The following is an 18,556-nucleotide window of genomic DNA, read 5'->3' as shown; positions in this document are numbered from 1 at the left end:
GTGTTACAACTGTCTGTGTTGAAATTAGGCCCATTGCAAAGCCTGTCTCATCAAAGTTGTAGATATCCTCAGGTTGGATACCATTCTCATTAATCACACGTTGGACAGTGGTGAACCACTCTCGTAGTATCTTTGGATCTTCATTCAAAGCACGTTGGTAGTTATAGCGTCTTGAGATACGTGTACGGAGCTCATTTCGACGCGTGATAAAGCTTGACGGCCAATTAACACCAACGGTAGAAGAAGAGGTTGATCCACGTGCAGCAAGAAGGATATTAGCCATTTCTCCTACAGTAGATAGCCTAGGTGCTGCTCCACGTGTATTCATAGAGATTATCCACTCAGCAAGTGAATCTTCTTCTAGTTGAGTCAATTCATGGCCAGATGGACGCTTATCATGCCATGAAGATAGGCCATGCGCGCGCACATGGAGTGTAGTGTAGGGTATCTCATAGAGCTTTGCTGCAGCGCGAAGAGACGTGGTACGGCCATTTTGATATCGTCAAGGGCTAATAAGACCTTGCCCTCTTGGTTGGCTAATTTCTGCCGAGATTCAGAACGAACTGGTGGCATCGCAGGGGTTTGAAGTAAATGTTTTGGCTGAAAGACGCGATTTTTGATGGAGTGATCGGAACGGCCGTGTGATCGGAACGGCCGTGGCTTACGTTATAGCACTTGAGTAACTATGTAGAGTGTTGCTTGTGTGAAGCGACCTCGGGGACGTGCAGTACATTCCAGATATTACAAAACCTCCGGGCTCAAACTTTCGAGGCTACTTGGGCAAAACACCCTTAGCTCCCGTCAATGCGAATGAAGGTACGGTATTCACCATCCTCCAAAGCATCTCCAGTCTGAGGATCCGCACTACCTGGACCCAGTAAACGAATCATCCACCACGGCTTTCCACCACTCCCAGCCACACCATCCTGGAGCGAGATACCCCAGGTGGTAACATTGTGGGAACCAAGGAAGATACCATCCTGTTTCACGCCACTCAAGTAGTGGTAGTAAGCCTGGATAGGCTCACTGTAAGACCCAAGATTCCACATAAGCTCAGCGCTGTACGGCATGTCTGTGATGTTGACTGCCCGGTACTCTGCAGAGTCGCCGACGGGGACCCAAGCTTGAAAGCCGATGCCATCCATACAGCGAAGTGGGGACTTGGCCAGATCGTTCTCCTCAACGATACCAATCTATCATATTATTAGCATAATCAACTCAACTGTGGGCTCTGCTCATCTTACATATCCCCTTTCAACAATGGTATTTCCCTCTTCCTGCTCCCAAGCCACAGGTTGGCTACCGAATCCTTCCATGCTGCACGCGTTGTCAGGGGCGGTCGTGTTCACGCATTGATCAGCATAGACAACCCAGGGACCGGCGAACCCGGCATTATCAGGGCTGGCAGACTCATAGTCAGGTAGATTGTAGCATCCACCAGGGACAACAACCGAAGTAAGTTTAGCTGCTTGAGTAGCTGCTAACAATGAAAGACCAGCGAAAAGGAGAGCCATCGTGAATGCCAGTCAGTCGGTATGGTTGAGAATGGAGGTAGAGAATCCGTCTCGATCATGCTTTTTATAATTTCAAGTCAGAAGAGCCGCAACGCAGAATTCTCCATGCAAACCGCGGGTTAATTTCTGAAATTCTTGATTTAATCAAGTTAAATCGTTTAGTTACTTCTTGGCGGGGGCCATAAGCACTATGTTGCACTCGGTAGGCTACAATTCACACTAAAATGAAGCCTTTCAGGGTCCGAATGCTCCCCCAAAGGATTAAGGACCCGCAATTAATGGGGTCTGGCTCCACAGTTGATCAGGCACCGGAAGTTCTTGTTAACAGCCTGGAGTTGAACGGATGACACGGCAGACAATCAGGCTACCGTTCCCTTATTGATTAGTGGAAGAATCTGCACATGTGGGCAATACACCTCTCGTGTGGGCACCACGTACTTTAATCCCCCGTGTTTAGCTCCCAAGGTTGATTCCGGGTAATATCAAATCCCTGGAATCTTGATCATATAAAGACGGAGTAGAGCCTTGAAAGGAAAATGCACGTGTTGCCCAGATGCCAACTTGAAGTACCTCTTACCAGCTTTGTAGTTCAAGTTACATTGATTCGAGGAACTTGAAATTATCAGGAATGCGGTTGCAAATGGCAAGTTGTGGGTTGGCCATAAAAAGCAGCATTTGAGTGTACTAGTAATAAAGACAATATTCCAATAGATGAAAAAGAAAATTAAATGTTGATCCGAGGGAGTCAAACCGGGGACTTTTGAAATCCAGTGCGCATCGAGGTGTGAGGTGAGATTCTGCGAATAGCCTCACTTGATACATCCATCACTACATCATCATCCTTGATATCTCATTCATTCTTGATCATTTTTGCTTTTTGAAAACACAGATAGAAATAGCGGATCAGAAAATTTTTAAAAATATTTGCCCGTAAGGCCCTCCCGCCCTCTGGAGCCACCTCAACCATCGATCAAGGCCAGACCATCCTGATAATGCCTCTGTCCTCCACCTGGGCAGTCAGAGACCGCTAACCTTGGGCCAGCTGGGCCGAGTTGTTTCTTTTCTCCCCTTCATTAAACTACATAGGAGCCATGTTGTTTCTTCTTATGTACTTGGCTATCCAGGCTGGTAAAATACTAGCACCTGATTAATTTGCTACACATCCACTTCCAAGGTTATTTCAAATTTACATGATAGATGAATTTGTTGCGGATATGGTGACTCTACTTCCCGCCACAGTGAACAGGCTCTCCATACGAGAAGCATGGAAGGAGTCCCATCCTCCTGGAACGTCTGATGATCTGGATGAATATTTGGTCGACACAGTAGCACAGATGTATCACTACACGTATTATCATGCATTTGACGGGTTTCGTGAGGGATATGCCATTAAACATGATGGCAAGCCGCTATATGTTCTTCCATTCGTGGAGCAAAGATGGGAGAAAGGTGCCGCCATTTCGAAGGCTGAACATGAAGATGGAACCAAGAAAATGGAAATATACAGAGATTGGCTACTAGAAACCATGCTAATTGGACAAGCCGATGGAATTGAGCCTCTTGTAGTTCTCCCGGTCGCGAATGCCGCTCCAAACTACCGCGATGAGCATACTGAATCCCCTCTTTGGAAATCTGCATTGGACCAGATTTTTCTACCTCCTATTCTTCAAAATGTTGGGGCTCCCGATATTATGATTCCTATTGGGGATGTACTAGTACCGTACATCTCGAAAGTTACTAAGAGGACTGAGTATCTACCAGTTGTGATTGATATTATGGGAACACCAAAGAGAGATCTGCAGCTTCTGCAGGCCGTTGAAAAAGTGTTGGATTCTTCCGGGCGACGTTCTACTGCCGCAGTGTCTCAACGGGATCAAGAATTTTTCCATAGTGCAGAAGTTGTAAGGTCGGAAGTCTCTACAGCTATTGGGAAGTCTGAGTAATCAATAGAGAAGTTAAATTCAAGTTTATCCAAATCATGCAAATGTCAGACCTTCCCAACCAGATTCTTTACACTCGGAACACCGCCGCCGATATTCAACAGCACTACCAGAGTATCTGGCACTACTACGAACAGACTTGCCCTTCACATTCTTGTTCACTCCTGTCATCCAGCCATCCACCTCGTTAGCAAGGTGACCTTTGCTACATTCAACAACATGCTCAGTCCATTTCTCCACGGCTTCAGGGGTTGGCTCAACATAATTATAATTATTATCTTTGCAGTACTGTAGCAGGTCCGAGACGACAGTAACAGCATGCTCAATTGTGCGTGGTGCGTTGCCGAATGGTTGATGAGGTCCGAGAACCATAAACATGTTTGGCATCGAGCAGGCTGTTAGACCGAGATAGGTCTGTGGTCGGTGATCCACCCATATTGCTTGTCCTCCTTCCTTGGTATCACTGCTTCCCAGCAACGGGCGGCCGTCCTTAGCATGCCACTCAATAGAGCTGAAAGAACCAGTGATTGCATCGAAGCCAGTTGCGTAAATCAAAACATCAAGTTCGTGATGCGCCCCATTTGTTGTTGTGATTCCAGTCTCAGTGATCTTCTCCACGGGAGTCTTTTGCATATCGACAAGATAAACGTTGGGCTTATTATAAGTTTCCAAAGTAGCCACTTTCGAGCGGAACGCGTCGGGTTCCGAAGCCATGGTTCTTGGGAATAAGACTATCGGCCACCTCTGGATCGTTGATTCTTTCACGGATCTTGCTGGCCATGAAATCTGAGTATAGTTTGTTGGCCTCGCGGTTAGTGTATGTGTCGCTGAAAACACCAAGCCACTTTGCAAAGCCCGGCTTTGCGTAGACTTCTTCCCACAGCGCCCGGCGTTCTTCCTCTGTCACTTCCAAAGATTTCCGGGCATCTGCTTGATGCATGAAACAGCCTTGAGTGGAAGCACAAAGTTGGAAGATACTATCGTACTTTTCCTGATGCTCTTTCATTGTTCAAGGGTGATCTCTTCATTGCGCAGTGGTGCTGACCAGTTCGCGGTCCTTTGGAAGACTGACAGAGTTGACAGATGGCTCTTTTGCAACAGCCGTAATAGTTTGAATACCTGTTGCGCCTGTTCCGATAACACCGATGCGCTTATTGGCGAAATCTCGATTGATATTAAGGTCCCGCGGCTACCGAGAAGTGTGGAATGCTTCACCCTTGAAAGACTCGATGCCTGGAATAGCAGGTAAGCTGGGAGTTGATAAGAAGCCCATACAACTGATAAAGAAGGTCATCTGATATTGCTGGCCACGTTCGCCTGAAAATAGCCAAGTCCCATCATAATCTTGCCAGCGGGCTGATTTGATCCTGTTCTGAAACCGGATGTCCTTGTTGAGATCGTGCTTCTCCGCAATTCGCTCGATGTACCGAAGAATTTCCGATTGTGGTGCGAATGACTCCTTCCAATGCCATTCATTCATGAGTTCCTCATCAAAGGAGAAAGCATAAGATAGAGATTCGGAGTCGACTCGTGCACCTGGATAGCGATTCCAATTCCAGGTACCACCCACACTTTCGGCAGCCTCTAGGACACGAATACGCCAGGAGGGAAATCGTTTCCTTAGGCGTTAAAGGCTGTAAACACCGGATAATCCAGCGCCAATGATGAGGACACCATATCTCGATTTGGACAGATCCCATTTTGCTTGATTTCATGAACGGATGGTCGAATGTTCAACTTCACCCGGGTCCTCGACCAGCAGGGCTTTTTATAGTTCCCATCTTCATGTCATCATGCTGAGTATCCGACCTCATGATATGGCAAGACCTGGGGTAAAAACTGGAGTGATTGAGAGAGGTTGATAGTGTCGGCGTCACATTCCTTTTTCAAGTTGAATTATGCTTATCGCGTGGTCTTCCCCGCATCTACACGTGACGGTTATACTTTCCTAAATAGAGCAGAGTAGATAGTACTACATATTCAAAATGAACGTTAGTGTAGATAGTGTCTCCAGATAATCCAAAGCTCAATTATCTTCTCAGGTGATCTAAGTTCATAAATGTCTCCAGACCTGATATTCTCCATTCATCCGGAGATGGAATGCCATGGGGCCATGACGGGTCTGAGATTAGGTATGAGACTATGTATATGCCTAGGTGGATCTAATGGTATTGGGAAAAAAAATAAAGTTAGGATCAATGATAGCACTTGATAGGAAGAGGAATTCAAGTTCTAATTTTCTTATCGTTTGAATAAGGAAGCTCCGAGTCTGAAATCCACCTATATTCTTCCGAGTCTTTGCAGCTCGAACGCCCAGGAACAGTACCGCTATTACATGGATTTTGTCTTAATATCCGAAGATTTGTTCATCATGATACGGGAAGAATGATCTTATGTGGAAGTATTTTTCAAATGTTACTGGTTATTCTTTCGTCCGTCATTCAAATATTAACATGTCATTAAGCTCCATACAAAGAGCTAGTAGAAAAGAATCCGACCATGCTGCCAGTATTTCAACATGGCCATGGTAGTTTCATCTCAGGCTCAGCTATCAACAGGAAGGGGATTCGGGATATCTTTATATTGCCCAAAAAGGGACGGATATGAAGATTTGATGAAATCAGCGCCCTACAATCAAATTAGACTCAAGTGCCACCGGTTCTCCTAGTTTATCTTACCTTTTCTGCTATCATATAGACAGCATTCTGGATTCTGCAGTCTGGGATGACGGGAATGATAGATGCATCGACTACACGCAAATTCCTTACTCCATGCACTCGCAGCTCAGGATCAACAACGCCTTGTTCAACATTCATCGACAGTCTGGCGGTCCCGCACGGGTCTAGATACACCAAGTTAGTTAAAATCATCTGCGCATATATGTGAGACTGAATTGAGGAAAGCTCACTGAATCCAGTTTGAGCTCGATCAAGAATCATTGAATCCATCTCCTTGTCTGATGTACGTTGGATTGGCCATGGATAATCCTCGTGAATGATATCCTTCATGCCATCGCCTGTCATTAAGACGTCATCAACAAAACGGACACCTTCACGAAGGGCAAGAATATCCAGTTTATTGGAAAAGAAGTTGAGATTAATTTCCGGCTGCTCATGTGGGTCTAGTGAAGTCAGTCTCACGAAGCCATTTCTGGACTGTGGACGGACTAGATTGACTATGACAGTCATCCAATCCTCCTCCTCGGGAACGGAAAAGTCTCGTTGAAACGGTGGAGCAAATATTGGCTTTAAATGTTAGTTCATAATAGTCTGTCTGGTGGAAATCGTTTGACTTGCCATAAAGTCTATCTCGAAATGTGGTTGGCCCTCTGGTCCATATGGATCTGTCCCTCCATTCATCTCTTTGGCATCACGATACTCTTCATACACATCGAGTCGGTCATCAATGCGACAGAATGCGATTAACTCCAGAATCCCACTGGCTAGGGGACCTGTGTTGTGCTCATCGTATTGTCTTTTTGCATCATTCTGTAGCGGCCCATACTGATGCAGAATGCTATCCAGTCCCATACCATCCTTCAGTCGGAAAACATGAGGTAAGATTGGATGATCCATTAGGTTTTTTCCAACATTCTCTGAAACGACCACTGGATCAATTGCATGATGAGCAAGCTCAGTTCTTGGTCCAATTCCGGATAAGAGGAGGAGTTTGGGTGTTTCGAAAACGCCCCCAGATAAGATAATTTCTTTCTTTGCTTTGAATGTGCTCTCTAAGCCATCCTTATCTGTCACAGTAACACTGACTGCTGAATTTCCGTCAAATTTTATTTCCCTAGCAATTGTAGATGCCATGACATCCACATTGGGCTTGTTTGTTATAAACACAGAACTCTCCGATCGAACGCCGTTGTGAATAGTAGTTACGCAATGCGTAAGGCCTTCCATTTTCCCAGAGTATACATCACTCGTTAATTGCAGGCGCTTACTTTCCCAGGCTTTTATCAGTGCTTCTCGGAAGGCTGCTGTCTCTGGAAGGAGGTCTGCGTGAGAGATATTCAATGGTCCATCTCGACCAAGTCTTGAGAACTCAGGGTCATGTTTCTGGTCATCATCATGGTATCTCGTAGCCTAAGATTTTCTATGATTTTAGCAAAAGGTATTCTCAACTAATTGATAGTCTCACCTTCGTGAAATATTCCTTGCAGTTTTCCCATGTCCAATCATCTCCACCATATTCAGCCCAGGAATCAAATGTTTCTTTACTTCCTGGAACCCATGTAAAGCAATTCAGGCTACTGCTTCCCCCGAGTATCTTGCCACGCGTATTTGGTGTCTCAACACGTCGATAGCTCTGTGTATCAACAAATGTTGTCCTGTAGCACCAGTCATGTTTGTCTCCATGCGATTGAAACGTGTGGGCCGGAGTAGTGATTTCTGGAAGTTCCCTCGGATTTCTTGGAATAATTTAGCACAGACTCAAAGTTTTCATGACGGATTGACTAACCCAACACCAGCTTCAATGATTAGTATCTTCAAACTTGGGTTTTCTGCTAATCTGCCAGCAACGACATTGCCAGCAGTCCCTCCTAGGAGCTGTTAGTAGCGGGTAGATCACTTTAATATGGATCAGCTTACCGCCAATCACAATGAAATCATAGTGATCTTTCCATACGTCCGCCATGGCAGATTCCCAAGTCGATGGATTGTGCTTTATTTTGAAACCCAGATCGAAAACTTACTGTGGAGGAAAAGAAGCAAAATAAAAGTTCAATGTGTCAAGCGCGCGGGAGATGCAGAGAAGAGATGGAAAAGGAATCGACTTTTGCCACTCAACGGTTTCCAAGATCATTTGAAAATGATCCGAGTCTCAACTTTGAGGATTATTGTGAATGGTTACTCATATTAATGCTGTGCACATCTATAACCGGGACTCGGAAGACCCATTTACCAATGAACATGATAGCTACCCGAATAATGCAGCTCAAACAAGGCAGGATGTCGGTAGGACAATCGCCTGTCAGACTTGACCTGCTATCACCCTCTCTTAATTCCAGTTGATTGGAGTGGTTATATGCATGCTTTTTTCAATGACGGGCGATCTCATTGATCCCGACTGTGGGTCATTGAAGCACTAGATCTGTAGACTTGACTCTTGAGTTGCGCCTTGCGTAAGATGGATTTCTTGTGAATCACGATTTTGCCTATCACTCTTTGAATATTCCTTCTGCGCTCACCATGCCAATCATAGCTTAAATTCCAGATATTGCCTGATCCTCCGTTAGAAAGGAAAGAGAAAAGGGTCAATACCAGACTGTCCATCTGTCAGGTAGTCCGCTGTCCATGTGGTCATGCCCCCATCCAGCATATCCAGAAGCGCTGAATCTGCCGGATCCCAGATGTCGCCAAAGGGTGGTTGTGATATGGATGTGATGATATTGGGTGTCATAGATGGAGATTCCCTATCTCTTTGAGTAGTTGCATAGACTTGGTCAAGGGTTGAAATTCCGCCTGCATCATGGAAGGGCCATTGGTGGCTCTGCTGAGGAATATGCAATGAATTCTTCAAGTCGATGTCAGAGGCTTGTACAGCTGATATGTTTTTTGACCTATTTGTGGAATTTGGCGATGAGGATTCGTTGTTTTCTGGTGTTTGACATGACGAGGGGGGATTTGATTCGCTTTCCGTGTAAGGCTGTCCGAGCCATACGATAGATTGCGAGGGGGTTAAGAATGTTCTCTGGTGACTCCTGGGCTGGTGATTCGGGTGATGGGGGGCTATTTTTGTTAAATCTCATCAGTATTCATTTTCGTATGAGTGATTAATGTTTCACATACGTATCTTCCGACGTTTCTGTGGAGCTTTCATTTAGAAGAGGGGCGAAAGGAATATCAGGTTTTATCTCCGCTGCTGCCATGATTTTCAAAACTGAGAGTGACTGAAAACACATAAGTATGGGTCTGAATGTGAGATGAGGTCAGGAATAAAAGCAAATTCAGAGAGACACTTACACAATGCTCGGCCGTTTTTACCATAGACCTCATTTGCAGCAATACCTGAAGATTACTTTGAACCAATGCAATTGCCTCATTCCTTTCTCTCTGGTCCATGCTACTCGAAGATGCAGCTTCTTGTAGTTTCAGGTAATACAAAATTACTTTTGTGCCATCATGTGCAATGATACATAACCAAGTGTCTGCAAGATTCTTGAGACCATGCCGCAGCGCCTCAGATAGTATGGTAGATGCCTCGCGAGCATTATCAAAGCAGACCTTTTGACAGTGCTCCAGAAACTCCTTTTGCTCTGGAGGAAAGATAAAGTGTTTTTGTATACGGAATAAAACCGGCATTCCGATGCGATAGAGGTCGACTAATGTCTGATAGAACGTACACCACAGTAAGGTGAGTGCACCGAGTTGAGAGGACTCTTTCCGCGCATATATTGAGCTTGGGTTCCAAAGCAAGCTTTGAGGAAGAGAGAGACGCCACGAGTGAAGCTCGGAACATAGTAAACTGAATTCAGAATCGGCTTGCCATGGAGGTTTTCCTGTATCTAAATGCTTGACATATCTGGGTGTACTTTGTCAGTTGAATGCTGAGAGTGACTGAATTGGATAATCGCACAAACCGTAACACTTTCTTCCGGATGCTAACAAGGCGAATGAAATATGCCTCAATTCCCATATTCTGAGAAGGATCGGGAGGTACTTGGTCATTTGGGATGAAGCTTAACACTTTTTCATTTTTCATAGTCTCTGTTATACACGAGATTCCCAGCGAAAAGTTGTGACTATGGCACGGAAGCTGGATTTTCAAGTCTCGATCCTCAAGTAAGGTAAGTTGGTTGACACCACTACCGACCCAGCTATCGAGCAAGTAACAGCTCCACATGAGCCGCCGCCTGGTCTCAGTATTAATCGAAGATGATTCTGGTTTTGTACATAACACATCAGCAGAAATCTCCAAATTCAATTGCAGTGCCTGTGACATCCGCGCCGTCATGCTGCTCAGCATGAACGCACTTGCGTAGCTTCCGATCCGAAGATCATGCTCATACAGCAGAATTGTGGTCTGGATGGTATAGAACTGTTAACAAATTGAACTAGAGAATTATACGGGGAGGACTAACCATCAGCTTCTCCAACGACAAATCATCCATATCCACGAAAATACGTGCTTTCGCAATCCTAGCCCATCGGTTGCCTGCCTTGAGTACTGTCTCTGAAGACAACTGTGAGTTATTATTAAGTGCAAAGAATCTGAATTATGTTATTTAGGGCCTTTCCATTTGAGAAAACTAAGTGAATGGACTCACTTTGCACCTAACGCGCAGATGACATGAAGCAAAGATTCACTCTGGCGACATGATTCGGGATCTTCATCTAGTTGCTGCATAAATGAAGGCTTATGCACGAAGCCATTACATCTCAGTGGATGGATATGAGCAAAATATTCCTCAACCAAAATGTATAGCCTCTCGCCTCTGGGAATCTCCGAAGTATACAGCCTCACCAAGTCAGCTTTAAAGATGTTGCGGTAAATAACGGCAGAGACCTACCATTCAAAAGAGTTCGGTAGTTCACCTAAAGTTGATTTGGACGTAAGAGACGTTTGAATCGTCGTATGGAGCCCGCTTGCCGAATTGATATCTGTGGGTGTACTACGACGCACTTGGAAATGTTGGGATGACAGACCTCTGTCATTTTTGGTCCGACGCGAACTGGCTGCAGAGGTGCAATCAAGCCCCTTGCTAGCACATCGCCCACATATAGACCCACCAGAACATCTTGTCTTTGCAACGCGACATGGGTGACAGGATTTGGCGACTCGTTGTCGAAGTGTGCCTGCTTGGGTAAGGGTGTCGTGGTCGCCTTGCCTTTGTGGTCTGGAACGGGTAATAGCACCCGGAGCAGGTGGTCCAGGACAATCAAGCTGAAGGCGTTCACAATTCAGACAATTCGGCCATTTCTCATCACATTTGACTTTACGAGCTCGGCACAATGTACAGCCTGTTTCAAGTATCAGCTCATGTGTACTTCAAATAAGCATGAATCGCTGACGCTAATCTGACCTGACTTAGATCGTCGCGTTCCAGACACATTCTCCTGCATTGAACCAAGCTCAATATCCCCACTCCACGACATGGCGAATTCCGAGGGATGCAAGGAGAAAGATCGGCTCTCGCATGGCACTCGGCTATACACGGCTTTAGGTGCGGTGGCCCATGGCAGAATAGTCGTAGAGAATTACGTTTCCCATGTCTGAGTGTATTAATCAAGAGGTGATTTCATTCGCTTGAATCCCCTGATTATTGCCCATGTTGGATCACTGGTGCGGATGGCACCATCATAGCGTTGGTTGACGAACTACCATCCAACGGATCTGACTCCACGGCTCCCGGACCTTCAACGGATGTCGGCTAAACCGTTTGTGTCATTGGCGCGCGATTCTAGAGCTTTTTGATGGAGTGGAGTAGATAAAAATCCGGGGCCCCAGAGCTGGGAATTAGAGCTACTCATAGCTCTTCGTTTTTGATTCCAAGTTATCCTACAGTCATGGGAAAGGCTTCAGGTCTGAGCAATGTGTACGTGATCAGTGGGATGACGACCATCGGAGGTCTTATTCAAGGCTTCGATGTGTCTAGTATGTCTGCTATCATCGGTACAAATGAGTACAAGATATACTTTAACCATCCTGATTCGGTAGTTCAGGGTGGTATTACGGCCAGCATGGCTGGGGGATCTTTGTTAGGATCTCTCTTCTCATCATGGACCAGTGATCGGTTTGGTCGTCGTGATTTTCTTTTCATCGCATGTATTATATGGCTTGTTGGATCAACCTTGATGTGTGCTGTGCAGAACGTTGCCATGCTGATCGTCTCCCGTATTATCAACGGATTCGCAGTAGGTATGTTGACTAGCCAAGGACCGATTCTCATCGCTGAGATCAGTTTGCCTCATCAACGTGGTCGACTACTTTCTTTGCAACAATGGATGATTACTTGGGGTGTAAGTTCAGTCTTCCGTCTATATTACTCATATCTCCACTGACTCGCATGTTAGATCCTGATAATGTACTTCATCAGCTACGGTGCTTCCTTTATGGGGAATAACGGCGTGTTCCGACTTCCATGGGGCATACAAAGGATTCCAGCTATCGCACTACTGAGCTGCCTTCCGATGATTCCTCGCTCGCCCCGCTGGCTGGCATCACAAGACAGATGGGAAGAAGCTACAGAGGTTCTTTCACAGTTACATGGTCAAGGCAATGCACTAGATCCCATTGTTGTTGCACAAATCCGTGAGATGCAAGAAAAGATAGAGTAAGTCATCTTTTACGTTTTCAGTATTGGTCTGATGAGCTGACAAGGGGTTTGAAGAATTGAGAAACAGTACCAGAGCACATCCTGGCTCGAACTTTTCAACTCGCGCAACTTGATTCGAGTTCACTGTGGCATCTTCACTCACATATGGGCTCAGTTGACGGGAACAAATGCAATGATGTATTACATTGTCTACATATTCGAAGTGGGTTTTAAACGACCTCTCATTCATATTCCTGGCTAAGGCTGATCAAAACTTTAGATGGCTGGTTTGACTGGCAATAACACACTGCTCTCGGCATCTATACAGTATGTTATTAACGTGATTATGACATTACCTGCCCTCATCTTCATCGACCGACTTCCACGACGACACCTCTTTATTTTTGGGGCTCTCGCAATGGGTGTTCTTCAGTTCACACAAGCAGGACTCATGGCTTCATATGGTCACTATGTGCCAGGTGGACTAAATGGTTCACCCACTGTGCGCTGGAAAGTTACGAACTCGAAGGCCTCTAAGGCTATAATTGCGTGCTCATATCTTTTTATTGCATGCTACGCACCCACATGGGGGTATGTACAAAATCATCGTACTAAGATTGGAAATGTTTGCTAACAAATGTGTTTTTTAGTCCTCTTGGATGGTCAGTCTATCGGTGAACAAAACTAATAAGGTGATGGCTACTGATTCGACTCATAGGGCATACCCACCCGAGATTATTCCCCTTTACATCCGTAGCAAAGCTGTGTCTCTAGCGACCTTTTTCAACTGGGGCTGTAACTTTGCTTTAACATTCTTCACACCTCCAGCATTTCAAAACATCCAGTGGAAGGTAAGTAGCAACTTTATCGCTGTATAACCATTTGAACATTAATAGAGGTCACGCACTAATTCTGATAGACCTACTGTATTTTCGGGACTTTCTGCATCGTTGCCGCAATCCACGTCTTTTTCTTGTTCCAGGAGACATGCGGCAAATCTCTGGAAGAGATCGATGAGATCTTCGAAAACCAAAGCATTTGGGCTTTCAAGGCCACCACAGAACCTAGTCGACTTACTGTCGATATTGAGCGAGCTAAAGACGATTTGGATGTGGACAAGACGAGCGTCAGTTACGTCAAACAGCCTGAGCTATGACAAATCTTCCAATGTTGAATAGTCCTAAGGCACTGGCAGCTGGGTTGATTCTGAATGAAGCCTCTATTTAATTCTGGGTGCAAAGAAAATTCAAACCAAACAAGCTAATCTACAAATTATGAATGTCTAGGATTCATATCAACCATAATGACCAGTTGACCAAAAGAGCCTTAGCCCATTAATTTGAGATCAATTATTCCTAAATGTATTCTTAGAACTCAAACCCCCATGATCACTCAGTTCCCAACAGATGTCCAATTAACACCAACCGCACTTTGGACCTCTTTCGCAGGCAATCCAACCATCCCTTTCCAAAACTCCGAAGTTCCAGGTGGAACCAGCTCCTCAACTTCCAAGGAAATCAATGTACTAAAGATCCAATCCTGACATTTTCTCCTTCCATCTCTCGGGGCAGGCTCTTGGCTAATAACTTCAATAGCCTGTCTTCGTTGTGAAGAGCTCAAAGTGGAGATTTGGCACAGACCAAGTGCCTGCATAATATTGAGCTCGGTACCGAAACGTGGCTCAAAGTCATACCAAAGTTTCTCGATGTCGATAGGCCAGACGTGGAGGAGATCGCCGAATGTGCGTGGCGGTTGATGAATTACGAAGCCCCAGTGAGAACGATGTTTGGGGTCTTCGCCTGTGCCGAAGATTTCAATTGAGAGGTTGTATTCCATTTGGTTTGATATCGAGGCTTACTGTTTGCTTGAGCTTGGACCTTGGTAGTTCAAGTGTGATTGTTGTCTTTGTTGTGGTGAAGGCTTGAGCACTTGATTTTTTTTTCGTAATTGATTTTTTTCGACAGCAATTTTTTGGTTTGAGGATTTCTTTGGATATTCAATGGAATTGGAAGCCTCCACTCAGGTCTTATCTTTTTCTCCTGGATGATGTATCCATGTCGAAGAGGAGTCAGATGTAAAGTGGGGGAGCGGGTTAGTGCTTAAAGACAAACACCACAACAGAAGCTCCACGTCTCTCGCAGAACGCCACGTCCAGAGTAGATGTCGCACAAAAACAAATATAGACGCACATGTCGTTCGACGGTCGAAATCATTATCAAGTTTATTTGGATCCTGACGTCACAGTGGTAGCTTACCGGGGAAGAACCAGGTGCTACCATGAGCTAGAACTGAGAGCTCGAGCTCGAGAAAATAATGATTTGGCCCGCATTTCAACAAGGTATATTGGTAGCTATTTACGAGGGATCTTAAGACACAGGGAAGAACCACGCTAAAAGAGAAGAAAAAGAGGGTATTGCATAATAGAAAGTCGATCCGATCCCAGCCCCTCCATGAAATTCCTATTGGAGCAGTCATCATAACACAAAAAAAGTAAATATCATCAGACCAACAGACTACAGAGCCCACTCATCTGTCTCGGAAGCGGCAATGAATGGCTTGTCGATCTGTTTGATAGCATGGTCACCGCAAAGGATACTAGGTCAACGTTAGTGAAAGTTACAGGGGGACAAGGATCAGGCGGGCAGAGACAACTCACCAAGCTTCAGCAACAAGACCATCCAGTTCCTTCACGATCTCTTCTCGTCGGGAGGCAGAAAGATCTCTTTTGCTCAATTGTGTCTGTAGATCTCGGATGTACTTCTTCTTGCCGCCTGCACCCTCCAAGACCTCTTTGCCCAGACAGTCACTATGGAAGGCATGTTGACAAGGGAAGACAAAAAATTGGCGACTGAGAAGAGGCAAGGAACAGATCCAACACTTCTCGCCGGGCTCAACGATAGCATAACGGGTATCCAGACCAGTAATCTCATTGCGGATCTGGCGGGCAGTATGCGCTGAATTATCCATTTCCTGACGCAAATTATCAATGAGACGGGAGTACTCCTCCAAAGCGCTACATATTTCATCTTTGAAGTCGTCTATAACAACGAAGTCGGGGAAGAAAGGGATGAGATCTTCAATGCGAAGGAGTTCGCAGCGGCGCAAGAATTCAATCGCATCTTTGATACCAGTACCTGGCTGACGAATCTTTTTCTCGGCAACTAGGAGCCAGAGTTTCTTACGAAGCTTGTCATTGCCCTCCGGTCGGTCTGCAACGATTGCGGCCAACTCGATATCGTCATGCTCCAGGGAAAGCTCGACTGCTTGCAGGTATTGGCCCATGGCACTGTAGATGTGGATGCATGACTGGACGCGTTTATGTTGAATACAAAGTCGAAGGGCAAAATCCGCGTCATACGGAGGTGGTGAGGATGACTGCGACTGAAGATAGGTAAGAAGTCCAGCTTCTGAGGCTGACTGACTTGAAGCGTGAATGGAGATAAGAGTGTTGTGGACAGCTGCAGAAGGGTGAGGGTGGTTGACGATGATGAAGTTCAAGTATCGGACAGCCTGGTTGTTGTTCAATGAAACACTCGTAGTCTTGTTGTAATTAAGCAGCGCAGGAATAAGGCGCTCAGGATCAAGATTTGTCTGCCGCATCAAAATCTCGATTAGACTTGTAGCAGCATGTGTCATGAGCACACTACTGTATTTGTAAAAGACATCCGGTTCGCTCTGTCTTTGGAGAACATTGAGCGCTTCAGTCCATTTCTCTCGCTGAATCCAGTAGGAGAGGACATAGTTGAAGTCATTGGCAACAGTAGCAAAGAATAACAATTCTTCTTCCCGGCCGTGGCTGCTGATGATTCCGTAGACCGTCTTCTTATCCAGGTCCGCTTTATGCTTGTTGACGAATTCTTGAAATTCTGCTCGGACGCTACCCAGCTCATCCTTGATATCTCCAGTAGTGGCACCCTCTGTCAACTCCGCTTTTGTTGCGATGTTGTCATCCAATGAATTAAGCTTCGACATGAAAATTTCTATCAGCCAACTTGCAACCATAAGTCTTTGCATAACAGACGACTTCTTGTATGTGGACAACTGCGAGATGAGGTATTTCCGCAGAGCATCGTACTCCTTGTTATCAATCAAGGTCAAACAGACCTCCTCAAAGCCCTTGCTACTTTTGCCCCATACCTTCGCTGCTTCAAAATAACGGCCTTGCTTGGCCAAGGAGTCACCCGAAGCAGTCAAAACGGCATCTCGCTGTGCAGGGCTTCGGGCATATTCTAAAGCGTCATCAAACTTCTGTTCAGCAAGGAAAACTTTCCAAACATCTCTATCTTCGTCGTTGGCAACGACTTCATAGATTTCCTGATTTGTGAAGAGCCAGTAGGTATTTTGAGTTAGATCTGTTAAAAGACCCAAGACGCTTTGTCTAGGCTCCAACACAGCTTGATCGTACACGGTTTCTTCGCTTAAACGGTTGACCGCAACGACTCGCCCTTCAACGAGCGCCAAAACGTGCCATTGGGATAATGTCATTGCGGTGATCGGATCTTGTATCATCTTTCGTCCGCCCCGAGCAGATTCGGTGGCTGGGAACTTCGACCGGGGAAGCATGTTTGCGGTCTCAAATGGAGAGCCGGAGGAGAGTTTGCCATGGTAAATTCCTTGCGAGCTGAGCCACGCAAACGCCTTCTCAGTAGTGTTATCGATTTGATACCCACTGCCGGAATCGGTCGCAGATGATGAGGTTATCAAGGCCGACGGTGCCGTACCCGTTGGATGTGCTACCTCATGGATCAGGGGCGTCTCACGCTGGAAAAGATCCGCATATAAAGATCCACCACCTTCTCTTCCTTGTTTCGCAGGTCCAACGCGACCCAGGAAGTGAACCAACTTTCCATAAGTTGCCACAATCACCCTTCGTTGATCGGCGGATCTCGATGGAACTGTCTCCGCACAGATCCCGATAACGGGCGAGGCGTCAGGCACCTTGTATACCGCAGTAACATATTTCTCTTCTCGTCGATAGAACTCCGTTGACGGCTCGATGTATGTTTCATAGACATTACCATCTGTTGTGCCCAGAAGAATCTCGCGTGTTGAGGCAGTTGGCAGCGAAGGGTTCCAAGCAATACTTTCGACGGATACGCCTTTTAAGCGGGACAAGGCCTTGGGTTGACGCGATTGGGTATGGAGGTAGTAATTCTCGCCGAGTGTAGTGCAGATAATCAAATGGGAAGCCGAGGGATCAAGGAACATGCGACGGATTAAGCCAATCTCGGAGGACTTTTTGGGTAGGTCGATGTCTGTAACGAATAAACACAATTAGGCTCCGGTCACCCCAGTAAACATTGAGCAAAGGGATAGTAAGAGAATAGTGAAATATATCATACCATCAATATCTTCGGGTGAGTCGAGATCAATCCGTAGAATACGGTTAGTCGATAGAGCCAGTATTAGCACATTGTTGGCGACCTGCGCCGCCACGAAGTCGGCCGCAATGGGGAATTGGAGCTGCACCCGCTGCACATCGAAAATAGGCAGGGAGTCTGCAGGCTCGATTAGGCCGTTGGGAGCAATATAACTGCCGGGTCCATCCAGCGCCATGACAACTTTAAGAAGCTATCTCACCCGGCGACTTCGGGCAAGCTGCATGTAAGTTAGCTTAGTTAGAGGGGGATTTGGCAAGACAAGGTGGAATGCGGAGGGCGAGTTGGTGCCTGAGGCTTCAACATGAGGCTGGGAAAATGACGTCCATACTAATCTGAGTCGCCAAATTCATAGATAATAACTCTAGCTAGTAGCAATTTTCAACACACACTTCGTGCGTTAAATGCTGCTCAGATAGTAGTATCTTCAGGACACTGGTTACCTACTCTAGGTATGTAAGG

At 45.8% G+C, this 18,556-nt stretch overlaps 9 protein-coding genes across 9 annotated transcripts; 2 read left to right on the top strand and 7 right to left on the bottom strand.

Annotated features, from left to right (window-relative positions):
• Positions 1–791: 791 nt before the first annotated feature.
• On the bottom strand, positions 792–1,514 carry N7483_001085 (uncharacterized protein; the record flags this gene model as incomplete). The annotated part of the gene is made up of 2 exons (XM_057084523.1): positions 792–1,193; positions 1,245–1,514. The coding sequence occupies 2 exons, from the start codon at positions 1,512–1,514 to the stop codon at positions 792–794; spliced, it is 672 nt and encodes a 223-aa protein (XP_056950672.1).
• Positions 1,515–2,704: 1,190 nt separating this feature from the next.
• On the top strand, positions 2,705–3,457 carry N7483_001084 (Amidase; the record flags this gene model as incomplete). Its single annotated transcript, XM_057084522.1, has 1 exon — positions 2,705–3,457. One exon carries the CDS (start codon positions 2,705–2,707, stop codon positions 3,455–3,457), a length of 753 nt encoding a protein of 250 aa, XP_056950671.1.
• A 33-nt stretch (positions 3,458–3,490) lies between these two features.
• On the bottom strand, positions 3,491–4,168 carry N7483_001083 (uncharacterized protein; the record flags this gene model as incomplete). Its single annotated transcript, XM_057084521.1, has 1 exon — positions 3,491–4,168. One exon carries the CDS (start codon positions 4,166–4,168, stop codon positions 3,491–3,493), a length of 678 nt encoding a protein of 225 aa, XP_056950670.1.
• Positions 4,113–5,154, bottom strand: N7483_001082 (flavin-containing monooxygenase; the record flags this gene model as incomplete). Its single annotated transcript, XM_057084520.1, has 4 exons — positions 4,113–4,445; positions 4,500–4,618; positions 4,670–5,073; positions 5,129–5,154. The coding sequence occupies 4 exons, from the start codon at positions 5,152–5,154 to the stop codon at positions 4,113–4,115; spliced, it is 882 nt and encodes a 293-aa protein (XP_056950669.1).
• An 844-nt stretch (positions 5,155–5,998) lies between these two features.
• Positions 5,999–8,095, bottom strand: N7483_001081 (GMC family oxidoreductase; the record flags this gene model as incomplete). The annotated part of the gene is made up of 7 exons (XM_057084519.1): positions 5,999–6,082; positions 6,133–6,296; positions 6,363–6,699; positions 6,751–7,542; positions 7,598–7,868; positions 7,919–8,000; positions 8,050–8,095. 7 exons carry the CDS (start codon positions 8,093–8,095, stop codon positions 5,999–6,001), a joined length of 1,776 nt encoding a protein of 591 aa, XP_056950668.1.
• Positions 8,096–9,020: 925 nt separating this feature from the next.
• Positions 9,021–10,807, bottom strand: N7483_001080 (fungal specific transcription factor domain-containing protein; the record flags this gene model as incomplete). The annotated part of the gene is made up of 6 exons (XM_057084518.1): positions 9,021–9,189; positions 9,250–9,350; positions 9,424–9,982; positions 10,041–10,498; positions 10,542–10,671; positions 10,728–10,807. The coding sequence occupies 6 exons, from the start codon at positions 10,805–10,807 to the stop codon at positions 9,021–9,023; spliced, it is 1,497 nt and encodes a 498-aa protein (XP_056950667.1).
• A 1,160-nt stretch (positions 10,808–11,967) lies between these two features.
• N7483_001079 (sugar porter family MFS transporter) lies at positions 11,968–13,872 on the top strand (the record flags this gene model as incomplete). Its single annotated transcript, XM_057084517.1, has 7 exons — positions 11,968–12,420; positions 12,475–12,734; positions 12,792–12,939; positions 12,997–13,324; positions 13,367–13,382; positions 13,435–13,567; positions 13,636–13,872. The coding sequence occupies 7 exons, from the start codon at positions 11,968–11,970 to the stop codon at positions 13,870–13,872; spliced, it is 1,575 nt and encodes a 524-aa protein (XP_056950666.1).
• A 236-nt stretch (positions 13,873–14,108) lies between these two features.
• Positions 14,109–14,552, bottom strand: N7483_001078 (uncharacterized protein; the record flags this gene model as incomplete). The annotated part of the gene is made up of 1 exon (XM_057084516.1): positions 14,109–14,552. The coding sequence occupies one exon, from the start codon at positions 14,550–14,552 to the stop codon at positions 14,109–14,111; it is 444 nt and encodes a 147-aa protein (XP_056950665.1).
• Positions 14,553–15,229: 677 nt separating this feature from the next.
• N7483_001077 (vacuolar protein sorting protein DigA) lies at positions 15,230–18,272 on the bottom strand (the record flags this gene model as incomplete). The annotated part of the gene is made up of 3 exons (XM_057084515.1): positions 15,230–15,311; positions 15,373–17,971; positions 18,059–18,272. The coding sequence occupies 3 exons, from the start codon at positions 18,270–18,272 to the stop codon at positions 15,230–15,232; spliced, it is 2,895 nt and encodes a 964-aa protein (XP_056950664.1).
• Positions 18,273–18,556: the final 284 nt, after the last annotated feature.

Source organism: Penicillium malachiteum (assembly GCF_028827825.1).
Source record: "Penicillium malachiteum strain IBT 17515 chromosome Unknown utg000001l:1.0-8184562.0:1.0-8186909.0, whole genome shotgun sequence".
Lineage (NCBI taxonomy): Eukaryota > Fungi > Ascomycota > Eurotiomycetes > Eurotiales > Aspergillaceae > Penicillium > Penicillium malachiteum.
Note: the sequence above shows the minus strand (reverse complement) of the source record. Positions and strands in the feature narration are given on the sequence as shown.